The sequence below is a fragment of the Macaca thibetana genome, chromosome 14, assembly GCF_024542745.1.
Source record: "Macaca thibetana thibetana isolate TM-01 chromosome 14, ASM2454274v1, whole genome shotgun sequence".
NCBI lineage: Eukaryota > Metazoa > Chordata > Mammalia > Primates > Cercopithecidae > Macaca > Macaca thibetana.
In genome coordinates, this window is record NC_065591.1 from 120,371,450 (window position 1) to 120,395,815 (window position 24,366).

At 43.6% G+C, this 24,366-nt stretch overlaps 1 protein-coding gene across 10 annotated transcripts in view; it reads right to left on the bottom strand.

Moving 5' to 3' along the window:
* Positions 1–11,524: 11,524 nt before the first annotated feature.
* The window catches only part of ARHGAP32 (Rho GTPase activating protein 32), a 308,498-nt gene continuing 295,656 nt past the window's right edge, over positions 11,525–24,366 (bottom strand). For all 10 annotated transcript variants that reach the window (XM_050755922.1, XM_050755919.1, XM_050755917.1 and 7 more), the window contains 4 exons: positions 23,893–23,964; positions 20,200–21,078; positions 18,471–19,510; positions 11,525–17,159 (listed from right to left, as the gene is read on the bottom strand). In XM_050755922.1, the coding sequence (XP_050611879.1) occupies positions 14,907–17,159; positions 18,471–19,510; positions 20,200–21,078; positions 23,893–23,964 (4,244 nt within the window). In that variant the 3' untranslated portion in view covers positions 11,525–14,906. The remainder of the gene's footprint in view (positions 17,160–18,470; positions 19,511–20,199; positions 21,079–23,892; positions 23,965–24,366) is intronic.

The window sequence follows — 24,366 nt, forward strand, 5'->3', positions numbered from 1 at the left end:
AAATTATGTGGGAAAATGATTTTCAGACTAGGATTCTGTATTAAGCCAAACCATCAAAGAATGTAAGAGCAGCGGGGTGAAAAGATATGTGCAGACATGAAAGGTTACAAAAATTACTTCCCTTGCACCTTTCCCACTATAAAGAGGGAATGACATAAGACAGAGGAAAACGGGATCCAGGAAACCAGGGATTCCTCTCCAGAGAGGTAAAGGGAACCCCACAGTTATCCCAGCTGTGACTCAGGCCCAGAGAAGAGCTACTCTAGATTTGGCAGGAGGGTGAAGCATCAGCACTCCAGGAGAGAGCTCTCTTACCTGCCTCTAAGAGGAAGAACACAAAGAAACAGAGATCCCTGATACTGGGCGGAAATGAACACTTCCACAGCAGAGGCTGAGGATGGAGGAATTGGCACAGAACGAATACTGACTATTGATTAAAGGGTTCTGGACTAACTAGCACAGGAAAATGGGGCTGGGGAAGCCTGTGTGTGTTGGTGGGATGTGGAGGGCAGTGGCCTGCTTTAGCGAAGAGTGTTATCCTCTTCCTCCTTATTAGGAAGTCAGTACAGATCGTCTAACATGGAAAAATCTAGAACTAGCACACTATCTAGACATAGGGTGGTAAATACCAGAAGAAACATCCAAAAGAGTTTGAAAAGTTTGTCTCTGAGCAATAGAAAGTGAGAAATGGGACCTGCTGTTTTATCATAAGCCTTGTGATTCGATTTGACTTTTAAAACTAATTACTTGTATTATTTTCATTACAGAAAAGATGTGCTACAGGTGGTGGCTGTGCTGGTGTGAAAACCTTCAATCCTATGGTGCTTTGGACTAATTCTCACATCCCACTGGCCATGACCTTACCTTCCACTGTGCAGTATTTCACTCTTCTCAGAGCATTTTCTCACAGGTTACTTGATGTGTTCCTCAACAGCCCTGTGGGAGTCATGACACAGTTACTATCCCCATTTTACAGATAGCACATAGAGGCTTTGAAAAGAAGTAACTTACCAAAGTCACGTGGTCAGCTTCCTCAATTCCATGTGGAATCCAGCAGGTACAAACAGAAGAGTCACATGGTTCTTAATAAGGAAGCTATGACCAAAACCAAAAATTTCTGACACCTAGTCCAGGTTATTTTTAACTACATGACGTATCCTGAAATTTTTTGTTTTTTGTTTGTTGTTTGTTTGTTTTTTAGATGGAGTTTCGCTCTTGTCACACAGGCTGGAGTGCAATAGCACCATCTTGGCTCACTGCAACCTCCGCCTCCTAGGTTCAAGCAATTCTCCTGCCTCTGCCTCCTGAGTAGCTGGGATTACAGGCACCCGCCACCATGCACAGCTAATTTTTGTATTTTTAGTAGAGACAGGGTTTCCCATGTTGGTCAGGCTGGTCTCGAACTCCAGACCTCAGGTGATCCACCCACCTCGGACTCTCAACGTGCTGGGATTACAGGTGTGAGCCACCGCGCCAGGCCCCTGAAATTGTTCTGAGGAGTTGCTCTGTGAATAAAGTGTTCTGTGATCCCTACTGTATGCTTCCTCTGAGAAAGTACTATGGTGTAGTGTGGATATCTAAGAAATTAATTACACAGTTCAAAGCAAATCAGCTTAATCTCTTATTTTCTAAACCTATGGGATCATGCCACCTTCCGGGGAGGGGTGGGTTGGAGAGATTCCCGTTAACAATGAAGTTCCATGAAGCAAAACTTGGATGATTCTGACTGGGGCCAGGTTCAAGCCCAGAACCAGTGAGCAGAAGTGGCGGGTCCTAGAAGGGAGCCTGGAGAGATCGATCTTCCCCAGGAACAGTGGCTCCTAATGTGCGGATGAAATGGAATCACCTGGGAAATGCTGTTGGCAATACACATTCCAGGGCCCACGAAGACACAATGGCTTTGGTGGAGCAAGCCTGGGAATCTGTATTTTTGTAAAGCTCTGTGCGGGCCTCAGAAGCGTCCGGGGTTGGAAACTTTGCTGGGGCTCTGAAGCCCTGCCTGGACTTAGCATCTGAAACCGAAAAACCAGGGTCTAGATGCTGCCTACCGTGTTCTAAAAATGTCAATAAACAATACTTGAGAATTTAAAAACATGAAATCATCCTTAGAAATCATGGAGTCTCAGCCGGGCACGGTGGCTCAAGCCTGTAATCCCAGCACTTTGGGAGGCTGAGACGGGCGGATCACAAGGTCAGGAGATCGAGACCATCCTGGCTAACACGGTGAAACCCCGTCTCTACTAAAAAAAAAAATACAAAAAACTAGCCGGGCGTGGTGGCGGCGCCTGTAGTCCCAACTACTCCGGAGGCTGAGGCAGGAGAATGGCGTAAACCCGGGAGGCAGAGCTTGCAGTGAGCTGAGATCCGGCCACTGCACTCCAGCCTGGGCGACAGAGCCAGACTCAGTCTCAAAAAAAAAAAAAAAAAGAAATCATGGAGTCTCATAATGAAAGCACACCACCGCTTGAGTTCTTCCGATTTTTATCCAACCTGTTCATCTTAGCCTTCTTTTTTTCAGGGCAAGTTCCAAAAAAAAAAAAAAAAAAAAAAAGGCAGCGTATCAGCTGTCCTGATCAGCATCCAGCATTTGCTGCCTGGTCACTGCCCTTAAAACTACCCTTGTAAAAGTGGGGTGAAAAGAGATGAGGAAGAATCACACTGAGTCACCTATTCCATCCCCTCTCCTATCTTACTGGGAAGCTCAGTGAATTTTTCCCATCAACAGGAACACTGGTGAGGAAAAAGCGTATCACTAGCACCATCTGGCGGCTTCTTAAAAATACCAGTTTCTATGCAGTAGGCATGCTGGGTCTCCACACATGAAGGGACTCCGTGTGGTTACAAAGGACATTCCTTTCCTTTCCAAAGGCTGAGCTTAGGCAAAATAATAAAGTTTGTTAAAGTGACTGTTTCCAGCGACCCCTTCCTTTCTCAGCTTTATGTATGGGTGCATGTATTAAACAAACATAAGTGAGCGCATGCCATGTATCAAGCTCTCATGGAGCTTATGAGCTAGCGAAAGGATAGAGACAATTAATAGATAAACCGATAAATAAAAATAACTTCTGAATGAGAAGTTCTGTTTGGAAGATGAAGAGGGTGAGGTGATCAAGTGACTACATCAAACTGGGTCATCAAGGCAGGTCTCTGACGCAGGACACGGAGGAGGAGCAGCCTTGCCTGGCTAGGAAAAGCGCTCGAGGCAGAGGGCATGGCTTGCACGGGAACCTGGAAGAGGAGATGAAATCAGAGAGGCAGATCTCACAGGCCAAAGTGAACCATTTGGATTTAATTTAAGGCTCCTGGAAGTCTTTGGAGGGGCAGGTGCCAAGAGGAGCGAGAGGGGAGAACGGTGCCCCAGTGGGGAGGAGTTGTGTGCGCTGGGCAGCTGGGCAGGGAGCTCCCCTCCAGGCGGCACAGGCCATTTCCTTATGGCTCCACGAACATCACACAACCTTAGGTTTGGGAGGGACTTCCAGGTTTGCTCCAATTACCCATGCTGTGTCTCCATCCCCCTACAACACCCTTGCTTGATGGTCACCCGTCTCTGATTGCTTCCACTGCTCAAGGTCCATCAGAAAAAGCCTAAGTCATTTTCTTCTGTGAGCCCTGCTTATATCTGGGCTGGCTCTCATGCTTTTCCTTTCCCTCCCGAGCCTCCTCTTTCACTGCCACTTGAGTTATAGGTTAGCTGCATGTGCTGCTGCGGAGCTTGTCAGGTGCCTCACTGGACAAAACGGACGGCTTTGGACCAGCAGTCAGTCACATTCTCTAAGGCAGGGAACCAAAGGTGCCCTTCGTTACAGGAGGCAATTATCCCAGAAAGCCAAGGAGATGACCCGAGAGGGGGAGAGGCCATTGTTAGGGAACGCACATTTGTAATTCGTGTAGCAAAGTATTTTTTGAGTCCAACGTTGGATGCTTTTTCCTAGCCTCAAGGAAGCTACGCCTGCATGTTTTAGCTTTTTAGAGAAGGGTCATAAAAATAAGAGAGCCAGTATAGCCTTTAGGAACCTAATAATTACAAAACACTGGTAGGAACAGAACCATCTCCCACCATAATCAAAGTAAAATACTTGCAAAGTGGTACCGAGAGGAACACTCCGGAAGGGGGGCATCTCTATTGCCGGACCCGGCAACCGTGAAATCCTGTCATGGCCACTCCTTTCAGAGGGTTACTGTGGCTCCTGGGATTCAAGGGCATGTGGGGTATTGGGAGTCCAGTAACTTTATAGGGTCTAGGTAACATCACTGTTGTCTTCTCTAAAACTCATGTAACTTAGAGAAGCAGATCATTCAGGAACTCACTCACTCACATTTTCCTAGATTTTCCTATCTTAGTACATAGGTCCTACATGCTTGTTGAAAACGATCCAAACCTTCATTCTTCCTTCTCTTCCAAAGTTGCTGTGGCCTGGAAGAGAGTTCCCATGACACCTTCTCAGTTCCACACCCTAAGATGCTTTGTAGGGTAGATGTGAGTACGGGAAAAAAGTCTTTCCTGGACACCTAGAATATCAGCCTTCCTCTCCTGCAATTAACCCCTTCCCCACTTTCCAAGCACTGCTCGAAACTGATCTCCTTTTATGACTAATTCTACCAGTGTTTAGTCACTCTGGCAGTTGCATTTTAGATCATGTAAGCCTTCTTGTCTTTGCTTCTGTAACCAGCAACCAACACCAGTAGTCCAGGTGCTTGTAACATATGAAAGTAAACCAAACAAATGATGGGATTCACCTTTGCTACTGAAGTAAGATGTCCTGTTATATTTCAACACTCAGTACAAAGGGGTTCCCAGCGCCTGCCTTTTACAGGAACTATCATCACCTAATTAGCTTCAGTTTTTTGAATCTTATCAATTCTGGGCAACGGTATAGCAATGTTTTTAACAGCGGTAATGAACGATGCTTACTATAGTGCCAGTTGTTGTGAGTTCTTGCATCTGTTAACTCATTTCTTTCTCATGACCCACCAGTTTGCAGATGCAACCAAGGCATACAAAGGTTCAACGCTCTGCCCAGTGGCATCCAGTGAGTAATCCGTGTGGAGCTGAAAGTCACCTGCACATGGATACTAGGGACCATCAGCTCACTCCTTCAGGAAAGGTTGGTGCACATATTATGCTATAGCATTATTTCAGGCACTAGGATATAAATGAACAAGACAAAGTTCTTGTCCTCTTGGAGTTCACATTCCAGAGAAACTATAGATAAAAAATAACATAAAGCAAGCAAGGGGATAAGAGTAATGACATGCTACATGAGATAGGATGGTCAAGGAAAGTCTTCTCTAAGGGGGTGGTGTTTGAGCAAAGACTTGAAGTGGGGGAGCGAGCCACATAGACACCTGGGGCCTACGCACCCCAGGGGGAGGAGTGTCAGTCGGCACGAAGGCTGAGGTGGAAGTGGACTTGGCATGTTTATGGGAGGACGAGGAGGCTGATGAGGCGGCAGTGACAAGGCAGAGAGAGGGAGGATGGCTGTACTTGACTCTCAGCAGCATTCATTGAACATCCCCTGCCCCTTTGCATATCTTCCATATCTCTGCAGCTGGAGCAAGACACACCCTCTCTTTATTTCCAGAAGCTTCTTCTCCAATATATGGTTAGAAGCTTGTGGATGCAGGACCAACCTTTTGCTGCCATTATGAGGTCTCAAGAGTGACACCTCATCTGGCGACCTATACTGCCCCTCAATTTCTTTTGCCCTATAAACCGCTAGTCTTTAAGCTTGTCTTGGGGGCTTAATTGTCGCTCTCTGTTGCAGGAAGCTAAAGCACTCTTCTTCCGCATGCTGCCGCCCTTGTCAGTGACAGATGTCGTGGGAGAACCTGAGTCGAGAGTGGAGTGGGAGGTAGACCTCCACGCTGTGCACTGCTCCCAGCTCTGCTCTCCTTCCAGACAGGTGGTCTCCTGTCTTTAACTCGCACCTTGCTTGTACTGGCACGGCCTTGAGACTCATTCTATCTGATGAGCTGTGAGCAAGAACGACGTGTGTGACTTCTGGACCACATTTTAACTACTCAGGCAAGCTCCTCCAGTGTTCTCCTCCCATGCCACACCATCCCAGGAATTCAGTCTTAGGTGATGGGGGTAAGGGATGCCAAGGGCTGCTCAGAGGACTGTTACCCAGGAAGGTTGCCTGGACCTGCAGCAGGCTTGCCTTGAGCAGGAAAAATACCTCTTTTTATGTCTATGGCATTGAGATTTTGGTTGTTACTTCAGCATAACCCTAGCCTTACCTGACTAATGGGAGGAGTTGCACTCCCTGCAAATCAACAACACAGTGTCTTAGCCTCGCAGGCACAACTACGTTAGGGGTTCATGATCTCTGAGGATACACAGCGGGCAATGCAGTAAAACAGTAATAAAAACTGCAGGCTCTGGGGTCATACAGCCTGGGCCTGAATCCCACTTAACCTCGGAGATACACACTCAGGCACATTACTGAAAACTTTCTAGGCTTGATTTACCTGTAAAGTGGCAATAAAAGAAAAAATGTTACCTCACATAATTGTTAGAATGAGTTAATATTAATATATGCAAACTACTTAGGATAGCCTGGTACATGATAATCGGTCAACAAATTTTTAATGATATTAGCTACTATCAGTGCAATTGCTATGCTCTTTTCTCTGGAAATGCATTTTGCTTTAACTGATCTTGAACCAGGAAAATGTATGTGTTTAAGAATAATGAGGCCAGGGCCAGTGGCTCATACCTGTAATCCCAGCACTTTGGGAGGCTGAGGCAGGCGGATCACTTGAAGTCAGGAGTTCAAGACCAGCCTGGCCGACATGGCAAAACCCCATCTCTACTAAAAATACAAAAGTTAGCCAGGCGTGGTGGTACACACCTGTAGTCCCAGCTACTTAGGATGCTGAGGCAGGAGAATCACTTGAACCTGGGGGCAGAGGTTGCAATGAGCCGAGATTGTGCCACTGTACTCCAGCCTGGGTGACAGAGCAAGACTCTGTCTCAAAAAACAAAACAAAACATTATTCTCCAAGTTTTACTATCCAGAAATGGAGAGCCAGTCAAATCCATCTCTCTTTAGCAACTGTTTTGTAAAATACCAGGCCTGTTCTCCCCATTACTTCTTTTGCAGAAATTCACCATGTTGCTTCTACTCCTGCCATCTCGTGTATTGAATGAGCCTATCAGTAACTAGGGCAATACGAGAAAGCGATACCCGTAGAAGGCACCACCACTAGCAGAGAAGGTGAGGCTCAGAGAGGTTCCTGAGACCACTTCCCTGAACTGGAAAGTTGACAGATGGAATAGATAGCCTAGCACTAGACATTATTCTGAAATGTAGACACAGTTCAATAGTCATAATCAGTGCTATCTGGATAACGGTTTCCACTGAATAATCCCACAAGATTTTTTGGTCGTTATTCAGACTTCATGGTAAGCAAGGACCTTCTCCCCTACTACATCATGCTATAGGATTCCCTGTGAAGTCCCATTTTAACTGCCAAGGCTCTCTTTCTGCGAGATCCAACCATGGGAGAACTTCCCGTTTATTTTTTCAGAAAGGTTGACCCTTAATAAATTCTTAATGATACAATTGAAAGTGGTTAAATGCTTAATGATACCAGCATAATATAGCCCTCTTCCCTTTTATTACGGCATGGTCTTGCACTATTTCAAAGTAAAAGTTCTGGGTAACTTTTGGCACTTGCTCTCCTGCTGAGCCCTGTACAAACATCTATGATCTAATTGAATCCTCACAGCAACCCTTCATAAGTACTATTATTCCCACTTTAGAGATCAGGAAGTCATGGCTTCATCAGACTTTTAGAAATAATTTTAGAGGGTTTAGTGGGTCAGTAGACGTTTTAGAGTTAGTAGCAGTCCAGAGTCAACCAGCCAACTCTAAAGTCTGCTCTGAGTCCGTGTGTGCAGGTGTGACTTTCAGCTCCACACGGATTACTCACTGGATGCCACCGGGCAGAGCGTTGAACCTTTGTATGCCTTGGTTTCATCTACAAACTGATGGGTTATGAGAAATAAATGAGTTAACAGATGCAAAAGGCTCACAACAACTGGCACTAGAGTAAGCATAGTTCGTTACTGCTGTTAAAAACATTGCTATACTGTTGCCCAGAATTGATAAACTATGAAAAAACTTAAGCTAATTACATGACGATAGTTCTTGTAAAAGTTTTGGTGAGAAAAGAAGGAACATCACTTGGTCCTATGAGCTATTTGTTTTCCATAAGTGCGGTATTTGATTTTTTTTTGTTGTTGTTGTTTTTGAGACAGAGTTTCCCTCTGTCACCCAGGCTGGAGTGCAGTGGCACGAACTCAGCTCACTGCAGCCTCTGCCCCCCAGGTTCAAGCAACTCTCCTACCTCAGCCTCCCAAGTAGCTGGGAGTACAGGTGTGCCACCACACCCAGCTAATTCTTGTATTTTTAGCAGACAGGGTTTCACCATGTTGGCCAGAGTGGTCTTGAACTCCTGATCTCAGGTGATCCGCCCACCTTGGCCTCCCAAAGTGCTGGGATTACAGGCATGAGTCACCACACCCAGCCAGAGTGCAGTATTTGAAAAAGTTAGCTGTCAAAAAGCAAGTATGAATTAGCTACACTTCCCTAACCAGACCAAATGTCTCAGGTTGTCTTAACAATATAATATAAGCATATAATAGGAGGCATTATTCAGTCAGCAGTATTTTACCTCCTTTTTAAAGAACGCTGCATTTTCTAGTTTGTTCAGTTCAATTGGTTTTAATTTTTGCATGCCATTGTTACAAATGAGTCTGGGGCTTAATATTTATACCAAGAGGATAGAGAAATTAATGACACATTTCTGTCACCAAAGTGAAGGGGAACCAAAGTGTGAATGGGAAAAGGTGGTAACCTCAATGAACAAGAGATGGCTCCCTCTGCAAGCACATTAAATACGCTGCCTAGATCTGTATTTCTCAGCCATGTGTACCAGGTACATGGCATGGGTACCAAAACTAGATTTGTAAATCCAATCCCAGACGCAATGGGTCAGACCATCTGGTGGTTGCTGAAGAATCCTAACTAGCTCTCCAGGTGTTCTAAATGGATTCTGAAGTTTGAGAACTACTTGCTGAGCTTAAAACATAACTAGTGGCTGAGAAATCTAGGATGCTTTTCAAAATGTTTTAGAGAATTAAGAACACGAATTGCAAATGACTTGGTGACAGCTGACGCTGTTTTGTCTGCATGATATTCTGGTTTCTTAATTGTGGATGCTCAAACTGTCTTCGAGCCTACCATTCTCCTGCGAGGAGAAACGCTCTGCAGTTAACAGAAATGCTGTTGCATCTAATCACATCGCTTTCTCGCACACTGTCAAATGCAGGGTGAACTCCTACAGCTTTTGCTTCATTCTCCCTTCTGAGCATCTTACACACGAACATCTTTCTGAGACTCAGCTATCCAAGCCCATTGCTAGGAGAAAAGAACAAGAGCCTCGGAGTAACAAAAAATAGACAACGCAAAGGCCACACGATTCAGGATAACCTTTCAGGACTCCAGTTCAGAACTACTTTTGCTCCCCACATTAGAATTACAAAGAGAAAAAGGAAGAGGAGGGTTTATAGGTAGTTCCTAGACAGTAACAAAAAGTGACAGCAGCAAAGACATACAAAACTGAAAAAAAGGGGTACAAAAATATAAAAAGAACTGGTGTTAAACCACTTGGTGTAAACGCAAATCTTCTCTCAGTGCCCTGAGGATATCCCTAAGTTGTGTGTGGTGCGGTCATCTATTGACACATGTGATGAGACTACACTGGCAGCAACATTTGTGGTTGGAAATATATTCTGGAAGTATTTTGATTAAAGGTCTAAAATAAAATTAAACCTTATACTTTTTCAGAGGTGCACTATCAACTGTATGAAAAACATGACCAACTAAAATATCTTATTTCTGGTGTTTCCAGATGCCCAAGGTTTTACTGGATGGGGAGTCAGTGTTACTTTAAAATGTGCCTCTTCCTGTACAACCACAACTAAAATCTCAACCACCACGAATGTATGTGTTACTGATTCCTCAGTGATACACATTTTAAGAGGTAGGTACCGTATTTTTGTCAGTGTAAAATAAGTTTGGTGACGAAATAGTTAGCATGAAAAGCAGAGTCCTGGAAATTGAGAAGACCCAGTGGAGCTGTGGTTGTATCTTTTCTTTCATCCCATCTGAGCAGTTTCCAAGGGAACACTTATTCAGATCTGAGGATGCTTACTGAAGCAGATGTTGTATCTTTGCTGAGGTCAGGAGCATGCTATGCAGGCACAGAAAAGACGGTTGACTTACTAGGGCCATCTGGAATAAACAGACAACTTTCCCTATTGCTGGCAAGAAAAAAAAACAGGGCCTAACACCTTAAAATGAAGAATGATTTGCAATTTGACTCTCAGTAGGAAAACCAATATTCAAGAGCTGAATACTGAGGGTCCTCCGTGCCTCACCTTCAAGTCCTGGTTGATACTTAGGTATTTATTTTGACAACTGTGGCAGCAGAAGAAACTCTGGAGCCCTGCTGGGCAGCTGGGCCACTTGCAGTACTTGGTTCACATCTACAGCCACTGTCTCACTGACACTTGATCTGGGTTTGCTGTGAGCAGGTGGCCTCATCTGGGGCATGATTATTTCATGGTCATTTCACCCTTAAGAGAAAACAGGATGTCCAAGATGTGTCCTTGGAATCTGTAAAAAATGGTTTTATTCAGAATTCCCTTTGAAGGATCCTGAGACAAGCTGATTCAGTTTCCTGAGAAGTGCACACTTGGGAACCAGGCTGCAAGAGCAGAGCGCGGACTCCCTCAGGAGCAGGAAGCAGCAAGTCAGCCCAGACTCTCCAGGACGGATCAAGAGGCCTCCACCACTCTACAGGGAACAGTGTTTGACTTGGGGCAAACGTGGCCAGGCGGCAAAAGGTGCCAAATAGGTAACAACAGGAGACACTTAACCCCTTTCCTCAAATAATGTACCACTGGGCATAATAGGATGTGTCATAAAAACATGTGTCCTTTGGTCCTAATTCCCCAAATCAATTACCCCCACTATTTCATTATAATTCACATTAGGTCAAAAAGGAAACACATACACAAAGCAGTCTGTTTTAACCTGAAATAATTCTGTTGATATTCGAATCGCTTTCAGTGGGACATTTGCTTTAAACCACAAGGTATCTCCATCTCCAGGTACAAAAAATCCCTTCTTCCCTCCCCTGCCACCCCCCACCCCACCCCACAACCAAAGAAACAAACAAAACCCAAACCCACAACTCAGCTTCAAATAAGTTTGCAAGAAATGAGACTCTAAATATTTACATATGGGGCAAGAAATAAATCACAAAACTATTTACAAAAATACACAAGCTTATATGCATTAACAATTTACACCAGTTCACAAAAATATTAAGACATAAAAAAACACTATATAAATTAAAATTAAAAACTCAAAAGTATGATCTAAGACTTCCTAGGATGCTTCTCTCATGCAGGTCATGGTTGAAAAATCAGGTTTTGCTATTCAGAATCTAAACTGTAAAACCATTTTTATTCTTTGAACATTAACAGTACTAATCAGATAAGGAAAAACCCTCTGTGCACACTGACATTATCTTGCACACGTTATAATACACCATTCCTGACATTTCTGTAACACACAGTGCTGAAAATCACATGCCTCTAACCATGTGGCAGAAGTAACTCTCTGACATACTTTTACTGTCATTATTACTTTCTTACACATTCTGCTCAAGCAATACTTTGCCAACATACTAAATGGGTGACTGACAGGGCTGAAAACAGAGAAATGAACTTTGCAGGCTCCTTCTTTAACTAAAGGGGTAAATTTCAAATTTACATCGTTTGCGTCTATTACTGCTCCAAATGTGGTAACCTACTCCTCTGTCCCCACTCACATTAGTAACAGTCCCTCCTCTCTACAGAATTAGTCCTAGGATTTTTCAACCTGACCCTAAATTTTAAAAAATGCTTTGCCATTGTAAGAAACGTGCAGGCCCTACACGTGGGACCATCCCAGGGACTTGTATGTTTGAAAGGAAATTGAATATAGTAAGAAATAAGGCTCAGATGAAATTTATTAGTAAGAAAATGGCACCTCTGGGATTGTTAGCAAATTTTTTAGCCAGACGTCCAGGGAATATTTATTTCAATCAGACCAAACTGTGGAATCAGAATTTTGCCAAAAAGATAAAATCTGGAGGCAGGGCTCTGAAAATGTCAACAGGATTAAATTATGGGTTTAATGTATAAGGCAGCTCCACTTCCTTGATCATAATGCTCCGTGTCAAAATTGGAAAGTAATAACATTCAGTTACTCTATTTGTGAAGCCACACACGGTGGACTGTGCTGAGGTATCCGGCTCACAGTGATTTGCCGTCCGATTTCCACCCCACAACGTTAGAAAGGGAAAGATGCTGGAAAAGTCTCTCAAATAACTGAATCCAAAGTTAAGGCTGCTGCTAGCATGCATTAAATGAAGTAACTCTAGATTTGATCTAAAGTTTGTGTTTCACGCTTATAACAGTAATTGCAATCATCATTCTATATTCGAAATATTTACCTGATATTTCTAAACCCATAGGACATTTATGAATAAAGAAATTGCTTTGAGGAATTAACCCTACTATTTATAAAAAAGGCTTTAGTTTCAGGACTAAACAATGTGTGCGACAACAAATCCACAAATATTACAACTGGACCGGACTCCCTGGGTTACTTCCTTCAGGCTCTCAGTTACTGAAGCCATGTGTATCTCCTGGTCACAGCAGCCCCTCTTCCTAACCTCCATGCTGCTGGTGAGAACTTACAGGGCTGGTGTGGTCTCCAAGGGGCAATGGGTTGCCTATTTGACAAAAATACGATTAAGGTAAAAAAAAATTAGTGCCACATATTCACCAAAGGTCAAACTCCTGTATGTAGCACCCAGGGTGTTTTTGTGCCAAAGGGAAGTATCCTAACAAGTTTCCTAGCACTTTGACTACATACCAGTTGGGTCTGCACTTTTAATGTAGAGGCCTCAATTTCCAGACCTTTTCACATATGGGAGTTTCAAGGTTTCTACTACGGTTTTTACTGCATCCCTCCAGTGAATTCTAAGGGAACAAAAGAAAACCTTATAGAATATTCCCACATATCAATGTGTTGTTCTTAAAACATTTTATTTCTTTTTCTAAATATAAACCCTTAAAATGCACATTATTTTTTAAAATAAAAACTGGCATGAATCCTAATCTTTATACAATTTCACAGCAATAATAGCAGCATGATTTTAGCCTCTTAAAAGATTTCCTCCTCTGCTCTAAATAAAAATTTCAAGTTCTAAAAAGCCAGAGCAGCAACCATCCAATAAATGGAATGCAATTCTCCTAGTGTCTTCTACAGACTGAGCATTTAAAATATGTGAATGTATAAAACTTGAGTATTATTAAGAGTTATGGAATGAAATGACAATCTAAACTCATTTTGTAAACATAGGACTGCCTTGCTAGTCTGATGTATTTTGTGGGGTGGAGGGAGCTGAGAACATAGAATGGAGTTGGGCTAGAGAGTTCCTACTCTAATAAGGAATGCAACTTTCAAAAGCTGCAGGTGTTAAACATGTTTAACATGTCTCCAGAGTTATAAAGAGCTATACCTGAAATGCTGGTGTAGATAGTAATTACAACACGACTGTGACCACACAAGTACAGAGTAAGCAAATGACAGTAATGGCTTAGGACAGCAATGATAACTGCCCAGAACTCCACTGATGAAATGGGGCTGTGTACTAAGCCGTTATTGCAGGAACTTGCAGTCTAATAATAGATAATTTGTAGCTACTTAAATTCCCAGGGATCCTGTACTCAGGTTTAGAAACAGAAACAAACACGGAAATTTATATTCATAATAAATTATGTGTGTCTATCCAGTCAAACCATGCTGGGCTTTTTAAATGAAAGCTGATAATTTAGGAAAACCAATGGTATGACATGTTTTACTAGAATTACAATTCACCAAACATTATTGAGGGGTGGGGTAAGAAGAAAACCTGAAGGCAGGCAATGCATTAAAAGCATCAATAAGAGTTTTCTGGTGCTAACAAAGTTCACTGACAATAAGAACTTTACTATCTTCCACCTAAGAAGTTTCCTTAAATACTAACTTTTAAAAATCCCTTCTGTCATGATATGAGCCCATTCATTGAGCCGTGAGGAACAAGGATGGAAAATAAGAATAGAAAAAATATGGTTCAGCCTGAGTCTAAGTGGTCTGGTGTTTTATGATGACTCTACCAAATGTTTAATTTAAAGTCTTAATTTCTTATTTTTAATTATAATGTTGCTGTCTGACTGACTGATCTTGAAGGATCAGGGATTTTTCGACGACTCTAACTGAACACAAGCTCCTTCTCAGATGGGGCGAGTGAAGTGAGAAGAGTGTGTCAATCTGGGCAAGTTGTGCAGCTACTGATGGAGAAGCAGGAAGACAACAGGGAATGCAGAAGGCTACCAGGACATCGGTGTGAGCTGCTCTCAATTACGCAGCAAATACTAAGAAGAAAGGACAACGCTGAATTCGAATTCAGTGAAAGGCAGTCCTCAGGCTCTTTCAAGCTAGCCCTAGATCTGTGTCCTGCGACAGGTTTCTCTACTGGGTTTCAGCACGGGGTTGTACCATCCTTCGGATCTTTTCTAAAGACAAAAATGACAAAGTCTATAGATGGAAGAGGTGGTAATGAAGCAGGGAAGGGGAAAAAGATGGTGATGTGTTTACTTTTATTATCTTTTTTTAAATGTGGCCAGGGGTTTTATAGTATTTTTTGTTTTTTGTTTTTTAATCTTTTTGGTTATTGAAAAAAATAGAACAGTCCACTGTCCAGCAGAGGCTGCTTCAACTCTATTGCTCCAGGGCTCATTCTGCATGGATCTGTGTTTCAGGATGCTGCAAGGACCACTCTGTAGGCAGGAAGGCCCCTTGACCCAAAGCTGTAGCATAGGTCCTGCTCTGCGGATGGGGAAAGCCGGGGGGCACATACGTCCCCATGCCGCCCCCTGCAAAGCCTCCCCGCTGGTGCTGAGGCAGGGGGTGGTAATCTTCCAGGTTATCATACTGAGACACAACAGCCACGCTGCTCTGGCGCTTGCCGTGCGGTTGGTATTGGTACAGCACACTGGGGTCCCTCTCCACGTTCTGGGTGTGATGGAGTTTGAGGCTATGACTCCTCTCTGGTTTAGGGGGTGGGACCATTGACTGAGTGAGGTGTTCTTCCTCCTTGTAGCAGTCTCTGGAGTGTTTCTCTGGGGCAGAAGGCTGCCTAGCCCAAGGTCGCTCCATCTCTTTGGAGAGCCTCACCTCTTTGTGGTTCAGTCTTAAAGATTCTTGCCCGGATGCAGCATATTTCACTCCAGAGTTATGGTAGCTGACTGGCTCAGAAGTGTCTGGAATCCCTTTGGACCCATAATCTAACTGGCCAGCTCCCTGGGGATAAGGGGGCCCATTCTTTGACTCACAGAACTGCCTATGGCTTGCTTCCTGGTGCGCCCTGTGCTCAGGGAGACTGCAGCCCATGTCAGGAAGCTTCCTGCTCCTCAGGCTGCTCTGCTTCTGCGGCAGGGATGGCTTCTCCGGCTGCGTGCTACCATGGCCTCCGTGGTGGTGGGCTCTGTCCATCTCTGCCTCGGGATGCCTCCTGTAGAAGCGGTCCTCTCCCTCGGGACTGATGGCCTTGGCTGCATGGCGGCCTTCCTTTCCTTCTGCCACTGACAGAAGTCCAGTTTTCCCAGGATCTGATTTACTACGCAGATGGATGACATAGATCCCACCCAAGTCGTCCTGCACGGCCGGGGTCATGTTATCATACTGGGACATGACAGGCCCTTTCACCTTCTGCCGAGCACGGCTCTCTCTCCGGATGGACTGCATGCGGTATTTTTCCATGTCCTCAAGATCCCATGAGGTGTAGGTGTGCTTCACATCAGCCGCCGGAGGCATGTTGACTACATTATGGTCGTTGGGAGAGAAATAGCCAGTCACGTTGGCCCGGGGACGTGGAGGCAAACCAGCATAACTGTACAAGTTCTTTCCTTGCAGCCTAGGATTGTAGAAAGCAAAGTCTCGATTGGGAAGGCGGTGAAGGGGTCTCAACTGGACTGTGCCATAGGCATCCACATCACACAGGGCCCCATCTGGACTGTAATAGGAACTAGAAGAACTGGAATATGGGCTATACCTGTAGTGGACCCGGCCATTCTCAAAGTAAGGCTGCAGCTGAGTGACGTGATAATCGGAGCGGGCCTGGGAGGACTGATATGGCTTATATTGGTACAGGGGTCTTGGGCAGTAGGCTGGCTCATCATCTGGGGGAACTTCTGTCCGTGAAATGGGAACAGAGCGAATCATGGAAGACGGCGGAGCATGGAGAGACTGCACTCTCCGGATGGTAGGGTATGGTGGAATGTCTTCAGGGTAACAGGTATTCCTAACAGAGGAGCTCAAAGACGACACATACTCGATCCGGCTGCATGGCTTGGAATGGTGTCCAGATGCGTTTCTTCCTGGGGCCACATATGTGTTATAACGAAGACCCATGGAGGCTGGTGGCTCTGACCTGGCACCATACACTTGGTGCTGCTCCAATTTACTGTGATGTGGAGGTACACTCTGGGGACGGTACTGGCAGTTTGGAGTCATACTGAAATGCAAACAGTTTTCTGGACCAAAGGGTTCAGTGGTGACATCGGGCCTAGCAAAGGAGGAGTAAACTGTTTTCTGAGAAGCATGCTTAGGTTGTGGGACAGGAAGTGGTAAAGGCAATGCATCATCCACAGAGGCGGATGAAGCAGTGACAAAGGAATGATAATTTGAACTGCTGGTGGCATCTGCACTGCTGGAATGTATGGCAGCAGCCATCTTACTCTCCATCGTCCTGGTGGGGGGCAGTGGTGTAGGAAAGCCACAGGGATGTGCAGGGACAGACTCGGCACGCAGGTGCAGCAGCGGGGCCCGGGCACCATCCCGCACTTTCTCAGGCAGGCCTGGCTGGACAGCTGTAGCCATGGGACACTGAGCAGCAGCTGCACCACTGTCACTGATGAAGGCAGACGCAGGGTCATCCACGGCTCGAGGTTCAGGTGGCCTCTCTGGAACTGGAACTGCTCCTTGAACCTATTGAAAGACCATAATACTATGCGTCTATTTTTTGTTCCGTCTATGAATCAAGTACTATTAAATTTGTAACTCACAAATTGAGGCTGGTTGGGTAGCAACTTGAACTTTCCCAAGCCATGTGGTTGCAATGAATCTGTACCCACTGATAGGAAAAGAAGGCTGGTGCTGCTATTTTGTATAAATATAGTATTCTCTCTGGAGAACCATTCAAAGTTTTCTAATTTATGAGAGGTTTTAAATGCGAGGCGAGGTGGCCTATGGCATGATTTTAATATACAAACCAAGAGAGGTTTAGTCAAGTAATACTGTAGAGCTTAAAAATACATACCCGGTCTCTTAGTCTAGCTCAGTCTCAACACCAAGGACATTTTGTTAAATTAAGAGTTAATTCTATCATCTGGAGAGACTTTTGAAATTCACAGTTGTACACAGTGAGCAGCTTTAGGCCTTCAAAAATAGGGAAAGGCAATATTCAAATCAGAGGCTACTGCCTCTCCCCTACCTTTGATTCCACCTTAGTCTGGCCAAAGATAATCCTCATACTGAAAACATGCTATCCTTGAGAAGCAGTAAACACAGCATCCTCCACTAAGGTCTAAAATCTGAGGTCCTATTAATAGTTCAAGGTGACTAAGAAAAACAACCTGTGGCCCTTCTTAAAATATGAGGAAATTCAGGAAGAAACCTTAGCATTCTGTATACTACATTCTCTCACTGAAGCAGGTGCCTGACTATGGGACAAACTGCTGGTGAATGCTAGGAAAGTAACAAAAATCCCAAGGTACTATAATCTCTTACACTTGCAAAAAGTCTGCAAGGCAGACAGTCCTACGGATGTTTTGAGAATGAAGTATTTTCATTGTGTAACTGTGAATAATTGGCAGAGGGTAGGTAAATGACTTGCCCAAAGTCACAATGAGTCAGTGATGGAGTTGGAATAAAAAAAAAAAAAAAAAAAAACTCACAACCTTAAAGCCCACTTTGTCTTACTAAGTGTTACTAGGAATAAACTAGTGTTTTACTAGTTTATTGTGTTACTAGGAATAAACTACGAAAACACTTTAGAAGAAAAGGGAGCAGGTACAGTTAAGCTATAGTCATGGAGGAGCTACTCCCTTTCCTCGGGAAAAGCCAGCATCAAGGTAACGGCAGGCTCCAACCTCAAATGGGAATTATTTCATGGAAACCAGCCATAGGGCTTAAAAGCAATTGTTGTGTCTGACTCAAAGGTAACAACACACCCTGCTGAAAAGTGACATACCTTTGGTAATAGTATATTTCATCTCACTGATATCTTCCCCTTCTTACCTTGTGGGAATTATTTAATCCTATATTGGTTGCTGCTTGTACCTGCCCCACAACTGGTGGCTGCTCTGCAGATCTCTGGGAAGGTGGAGGGGGAAGGGGACGATTAGTTCTGTGTGTGCGCTGAAGGGTGGCAGCAGCAAAATCAGCAGTGGTGGGTTGTTCAGCCACATCCCAGCTGACTTCCTTGGTGCTCATTTGGGCTGTTGCTGGAGTAGTTGTCATGTACGTCATGGTGGCTGTGCTGGTATTCTCTTCGGGGGACCCAGAAGGATAGATTTTATCCCTAGGTAAATTAGGAGGTGTGGGTGATTTGTCTGCAAGGGACCCAGAAGGAAGGAAGATTTTATCCCTAGGTAAATTAGGAGGCGTGGGAGATTTGTCTGCAAATTCTAAAGGGTGATGGGGTTTATCCACACTTGCACCAAGATAAGGAGGGTGATCTCCACTGTAGAAACGGGGTGGAGACTGGTCCTGATCCAAGAAGGAGACAGCTGGCATACTGTTCTTCCCAGACTGGTCTTCAGGGAAACTTATAAGATCATCCGACTTCTCTGAGTCTAAGGGAACTGAAGTAATTCTGGCCTTTTCTGGGTCCCCAGATAAATATGTTTGATGTGGCTGATTCCCTGTTAAGTCTACTTGGTGATATTGCTCCCCAGATTCAGTTGTGTTGGAATGGGTAGGATCCCCAACAGCTGTTGTCTCTGGTAGAGGATGGTCACAGTTTCCTGGTGCGTTATTCTGGAGGTGAAACTGCTCTGCTGGTCGATCGGTTTGAAAATAGGCCTTATCTAGAGCAACTGCAGAGTAAGAACTGGGCAGATTATCTTCAGTTGTAGCCACCGCTATATCTCCATAATTTGTATACCCAGCCTGAGAGGTCCCTGGTCTCTTCAATGACTGAGTTGAGGCTTGCTGTGCGGACTCAGCTAATGCTAGCGCCAACATTCGGGCAACATTTTTCGGAGGCGGTGGTGGTGGGATAAGAGAGACTGAACTGACAGGAACGGAATCCTGAGGGGGGTCATGGGTAACTGCTCCTAGTGGGAAATTGGGAAAAAAAATGAGAGTGAAAAGGTAGCTTACGTTATCCTAAATGGAAAGCCAAACACTCCCCATGTGATCACTAAAAAATAGGTGCCTTCCATATTTCAAAATGGCAATCCATGATCTTCTATCCCACATGCAAATGCTGTAGAAAACACATCTGGTGCAGAAGGAAAACTAAAACAAACCGTGTATAAAGACCGCAATCTCTTCTTGAATTGCTACAGAGATGGGGGGAAAAAAGCAGATCCCTCACCTGGCTCAGAAAAGATTGCTTAGAAAACAAGCTTCAAGTGCTTGCAGACTGTTATTATGAACAGTTTTTACATTTGATGGTGTAGGCTGGCTTGTTAACTTGGAAGGCTACAATAAAGATATTTTATTAGAAGAGAAAACAGAATCAAGAGCTACGCAGTTGTGCAAAAATTATCCACGAATTCTCACTGTCCAAAGAGATAAGGGGGCTTTTGTGAAGATTTGAAGCAGGACCATTGGCCCTTTTGGGGAGTTTTGTTTGACTGCTTTTAATTTACGGCTTTGAGCCATCAGCACCACCCAGAAAAGCATTCTCTTTGATTAAAGGCTAGCTGTGGACAAATTTCTCTCCTAAAAGGCACAGATGGCACACAGGATTGCAGATCCCTCTTAACTTAAAGAAAGAATGGAGGAAAACAAACGGTACCTGTCTGAGTCTGTCCAGAAGCTACAGCCTTACTCTGACTGCTTGAGACAGACTGATCCTCTTTCCCTGGTAACTCTACTTCTTCAGCAGCCACCTGGTCCAGGGGCTGGACTTCAGATTCACATCCTTCTTGGGCATCTGTCTCATTTGTTTTCATCTTTACTATCTGGGTGGGGGATCTATTTGTGGCATCCCTTTCTTCAATGCATTTGTCCCAGGCTGAAGATGATGCATTCTGAGCTGTGGTATTTGAGACTGTACCAATGACTTCTGACACCCGTGGTGGTAGGGTCACTGAAATTGGCTCAGATATGTTCATAGAAGGTGATTTGCTTAATTTCCGTCCTATCTTCGGAGAGAAAGCATAGACGACCTTTTCCGTAAAGGAGGATGGCTTAGATGATTTCTCTTCAGTTGGGCTCAAGTCCAGGGTAAAGAATGGACTCAGTTTCTCCTGAAGAGGAGAGACAGGTTCAGAGCTTGCTGTGCTTCCTGGAGTCTGACATTGGCTACCACTTGTTTCTGCATCCTTTTTATTGGCACTTGTTTTATCCTTGGAGTATCCTGGTGAATCTAAAAAGGAAGCACCACTCTCCAGACATTCTGATTCGGCCTTGGGAGGACTACATTGAAATGACATTGGATCAAAATCCAGGCTGGCTACTCCAATGTCTGGTGGGCTCAAGTCAACATCCTCAGCTGAATGAGGAGACATAAGGGCTGGGATATGAAGCAGCCCTCCTTCCTCCTCACTCTCATTGTCATGAGGCAGATTATCATAGGAGTTACAGCGGTTCCCCAGCATTTCTCCATTAAAAGAGGCAGACAGTGCGTCACTGGAAGATCTGGGTCTTCTGGGTCGGAAGAGCTTAGAATCACCTGGAAAAAATGAGTAACAATGTCAAAGTGTGAACATCCTAGATACACAATGCTGGGGTAAGTCACCTACTCAGCACAGCAGTAACTTACTGTCTAGGTGAAGGAAGTGTGACTTCTCATTTTCTTTCTGAAAATTCTTTCAGGGCACACAGATCATTTAAACTTGAGATAATAGAACTCCCAAACCAAATGCTACATAGCGAACACGTGATAGAATCAGAGGGTGAATGCAGTATTTCATGGTCTGGATAGGAAAAATAACTCAGAATGCTTGGATTCTATTACTAATCCAACACTGATTCTTGGTGTGACTTTGGGCAAGCTTTTCATTTCTTTGTGTCTTATTTTATCACTGGCCCTCATATGACTTATGAGGAGGAATTAATCACTTTGAGTGGCGTTTTGAATCTATAATAGCAAAATGGATTTTTTTTTTTTGTGGGGAAACATCCTTATAATATTCAAATTTCTAAATAAACTGAACTTCTCAATGAAAAAATCTTCACAATCCCATAAAGTATTTACATATATTTAGTAAAAAATTCCTTTCAGATACTAAACAAGAACCTCATTTTTTTTCCCTTAATAGGCTTTAAGTTTCCCAAGCAGAGTCCTCAAGAGTGGCAGAGAGTATTACATAATTTTACGATGTTGCTAAATATCAAACTGGTAAAAAAAGAAACTATTCTATTAGGATCATTTTAATTGCCATAGTTAAAAAGTAATTTAAAGAGGCAGAAACTATCTTAATAAATATAAATATATTGGTCGGGCACAGTGGCTCATGCCTGTAATCCCAGCACTTTGGGAAGCTGAGGCAGGCAGATCACCTGAGGTCAGCAGTTCGAGACTAGCCTGGCCCAAATGGCGAAACCCCGTATCTACTAAAAATACAAAAGTTAGCTGGGCATGGTGGCGCATGCCTGTAGTCCCAGCTATTCAGGAGGCTGGGCAAGATAATCACTTAAACCAGGTGTTGGAGGTTGCAGTGAGCCAAAATTGTGCCACTGCACTCCAACCTGGGCGACAAAGCAAGATTCTGTCTAAAATATATGTATGTATTCACAAATGTACTGATTACCCATAAAATTAATTCCTTACAAACATCTTCTGCTTAACACTAGTATCTACCTAGCTTGCTGCATTGTTTTTGTAAGTTATCTTGACTAGTTTAATTGAAAATCTTGGAAAATTCACATGATGTCAGACACTCGGATAAAGTGATGGGGAAGAACTTCTGGAATCAAAAGCAAAGCCATTGATAAGTGAGGATCTGGCAGTTAGAAGAGTTATTAAATGAAGATGAGAAAGCTGACCAAGATGATGATACTTCAGGATATTTCAAAAGAGCAAGATTTCACTTGTTCTTGAGTATCACTGGATTAAGAAAAGCCCTTTGGAAATCAATGTAGCTCCTGTTTTTTTTTTTTTTTTTTTTTTTTTCAGACAGAGTCTTGCTCTGTCGCCAGGCTGGAGTGCAGTGGCACAATCTCGGCTCACTGCAACCTCCACCTCCTGGGTTCAAGCAATTCTCCTGCCTCAGCCTCCCCAGTAGCTGGGACTACAGGCGAGCACCACCACGCCCAGCTAATTTTTGTACTTTTAGTAGAGACAGGGTTTCACCATGTTGGCCAGGATGATCTCGATCTCTTGACCTCGAGATCCGCCCACCTCGGCCTCCCAAAGTGCTGGGATTATAGGCGTGAGCCACTGTGCCCGGCTGGTTAGTTTTTTTAAAAGGACTTTCTTTATAATTCTGCTGCAATGGCAAAACTCAATTCAAATAAATGAAGAATGTCCTATTATGCTATTACAGTTCTATTAAAAAAAAAAAAGCTTCTTCCAAATTGACATTTAATTCTTTATTCTAAAAATTAGTGCATAGATATAACCATAATCTAACTTTAGCTCAATAAGAGAGAAAATAAACTTATTTGCACAATTTTGTAGTTTTGTTTTTTAAGTTACACTGCAGTCAAACCTCTTTTCACCCTTAACCATGAAATTTTAGTCCCTATTTTAAAAAGATTTTCTTTTTTTTTGAGACAGAGTTTCACTCTTGTCACCCAGGCTAGAGTGCAGTGGTGCAATCTAGACTCACTGCAACCTCCGCCTCCTGGGTTCAGGCGATTCTCCTGCCTAAGCCTCCCAAGTAGCTGGGATTACAGGTGCCTGCCACCATGCCCAGCTAACTTTTGTACTTTTAGTAGAGATGGGGTTTCGCCACATTGGCCAGGCTGGTGTGGAACTTCTGACCTCAGGTGATCCACCCATCTCAGCCTCCCAAAGTGCAGGGACTACAGGCGTGAGCCACCACGTCTGGCCAAAGATTTATCTGAAGTTGCCTTCTCCAAGTACTAATTATCCTTGTAAATGAGGACCACATGTAATCAATCCAATCTATGAAATTTAAGACCAGGTTAAGCCATTTGCAAGACAAAAGACTACTGGTCTAAATATCAAAACTGCTTAATTATACACTTTATAAAATTATGCTCCCATTGTAAAATTTAAAGGAAATAGTAATAACACAAGTTTTCACTAGACATTAATAAATATAAATGGCTAACTTGAAATATTTCAGCTATTTTTATGTAAACTGAATAGCAGTCATGCCAAAAATGAAAAGATTAAAGACTGCTACCACGTGGAAGCATCAATGAATTTTAATCTGAATAATACTAAATAGATACTAGTATTCCTAGGAAATGAAGAGCCTACTTATTAAGCACAGGTATATAAAAACAAACTCAACTGCAGTATTCTTTTATGCAATACATTATAGACTAAAACGACTGAAGCTTTCAGTCTTACCATCAACTGCATGGAGAGAGGTAAGAGACTCCTCGCTTTTAGCTGAACGGAGGGTTCCTTCTGCTCTGCCACCTGAAGAATAAAAAACAAATAGTGTGAAGATTTATTATTTGTTACATATGTGGTTAATGGGATCAGTGTTTTCCTTGATACATTTAAACTTTTGAGAGTGATTAGCTGTACATTTTGACAGCAATTTAGTATTCTATTATATAGCGTGTGACACTGTTCTTAAATGGTTTCCCGTGTGAAAAATCTCTTTTCTAAAGGATTATGAATTTGAGCACAGAGATTAACTAAGATGCTGCTTTCTTTCACATTTCGTAAAGACCAATATGATATCTTGAGATGACATCATACCGGAGGTAGAGTGGACCTTACACCCAATGACTGGCGTCCCTGTAAGAACACACAGACACAGAGATGGCCATGTGGACATGGAGGCAGAGATTGGGGGGATGTTGCCACACGTCA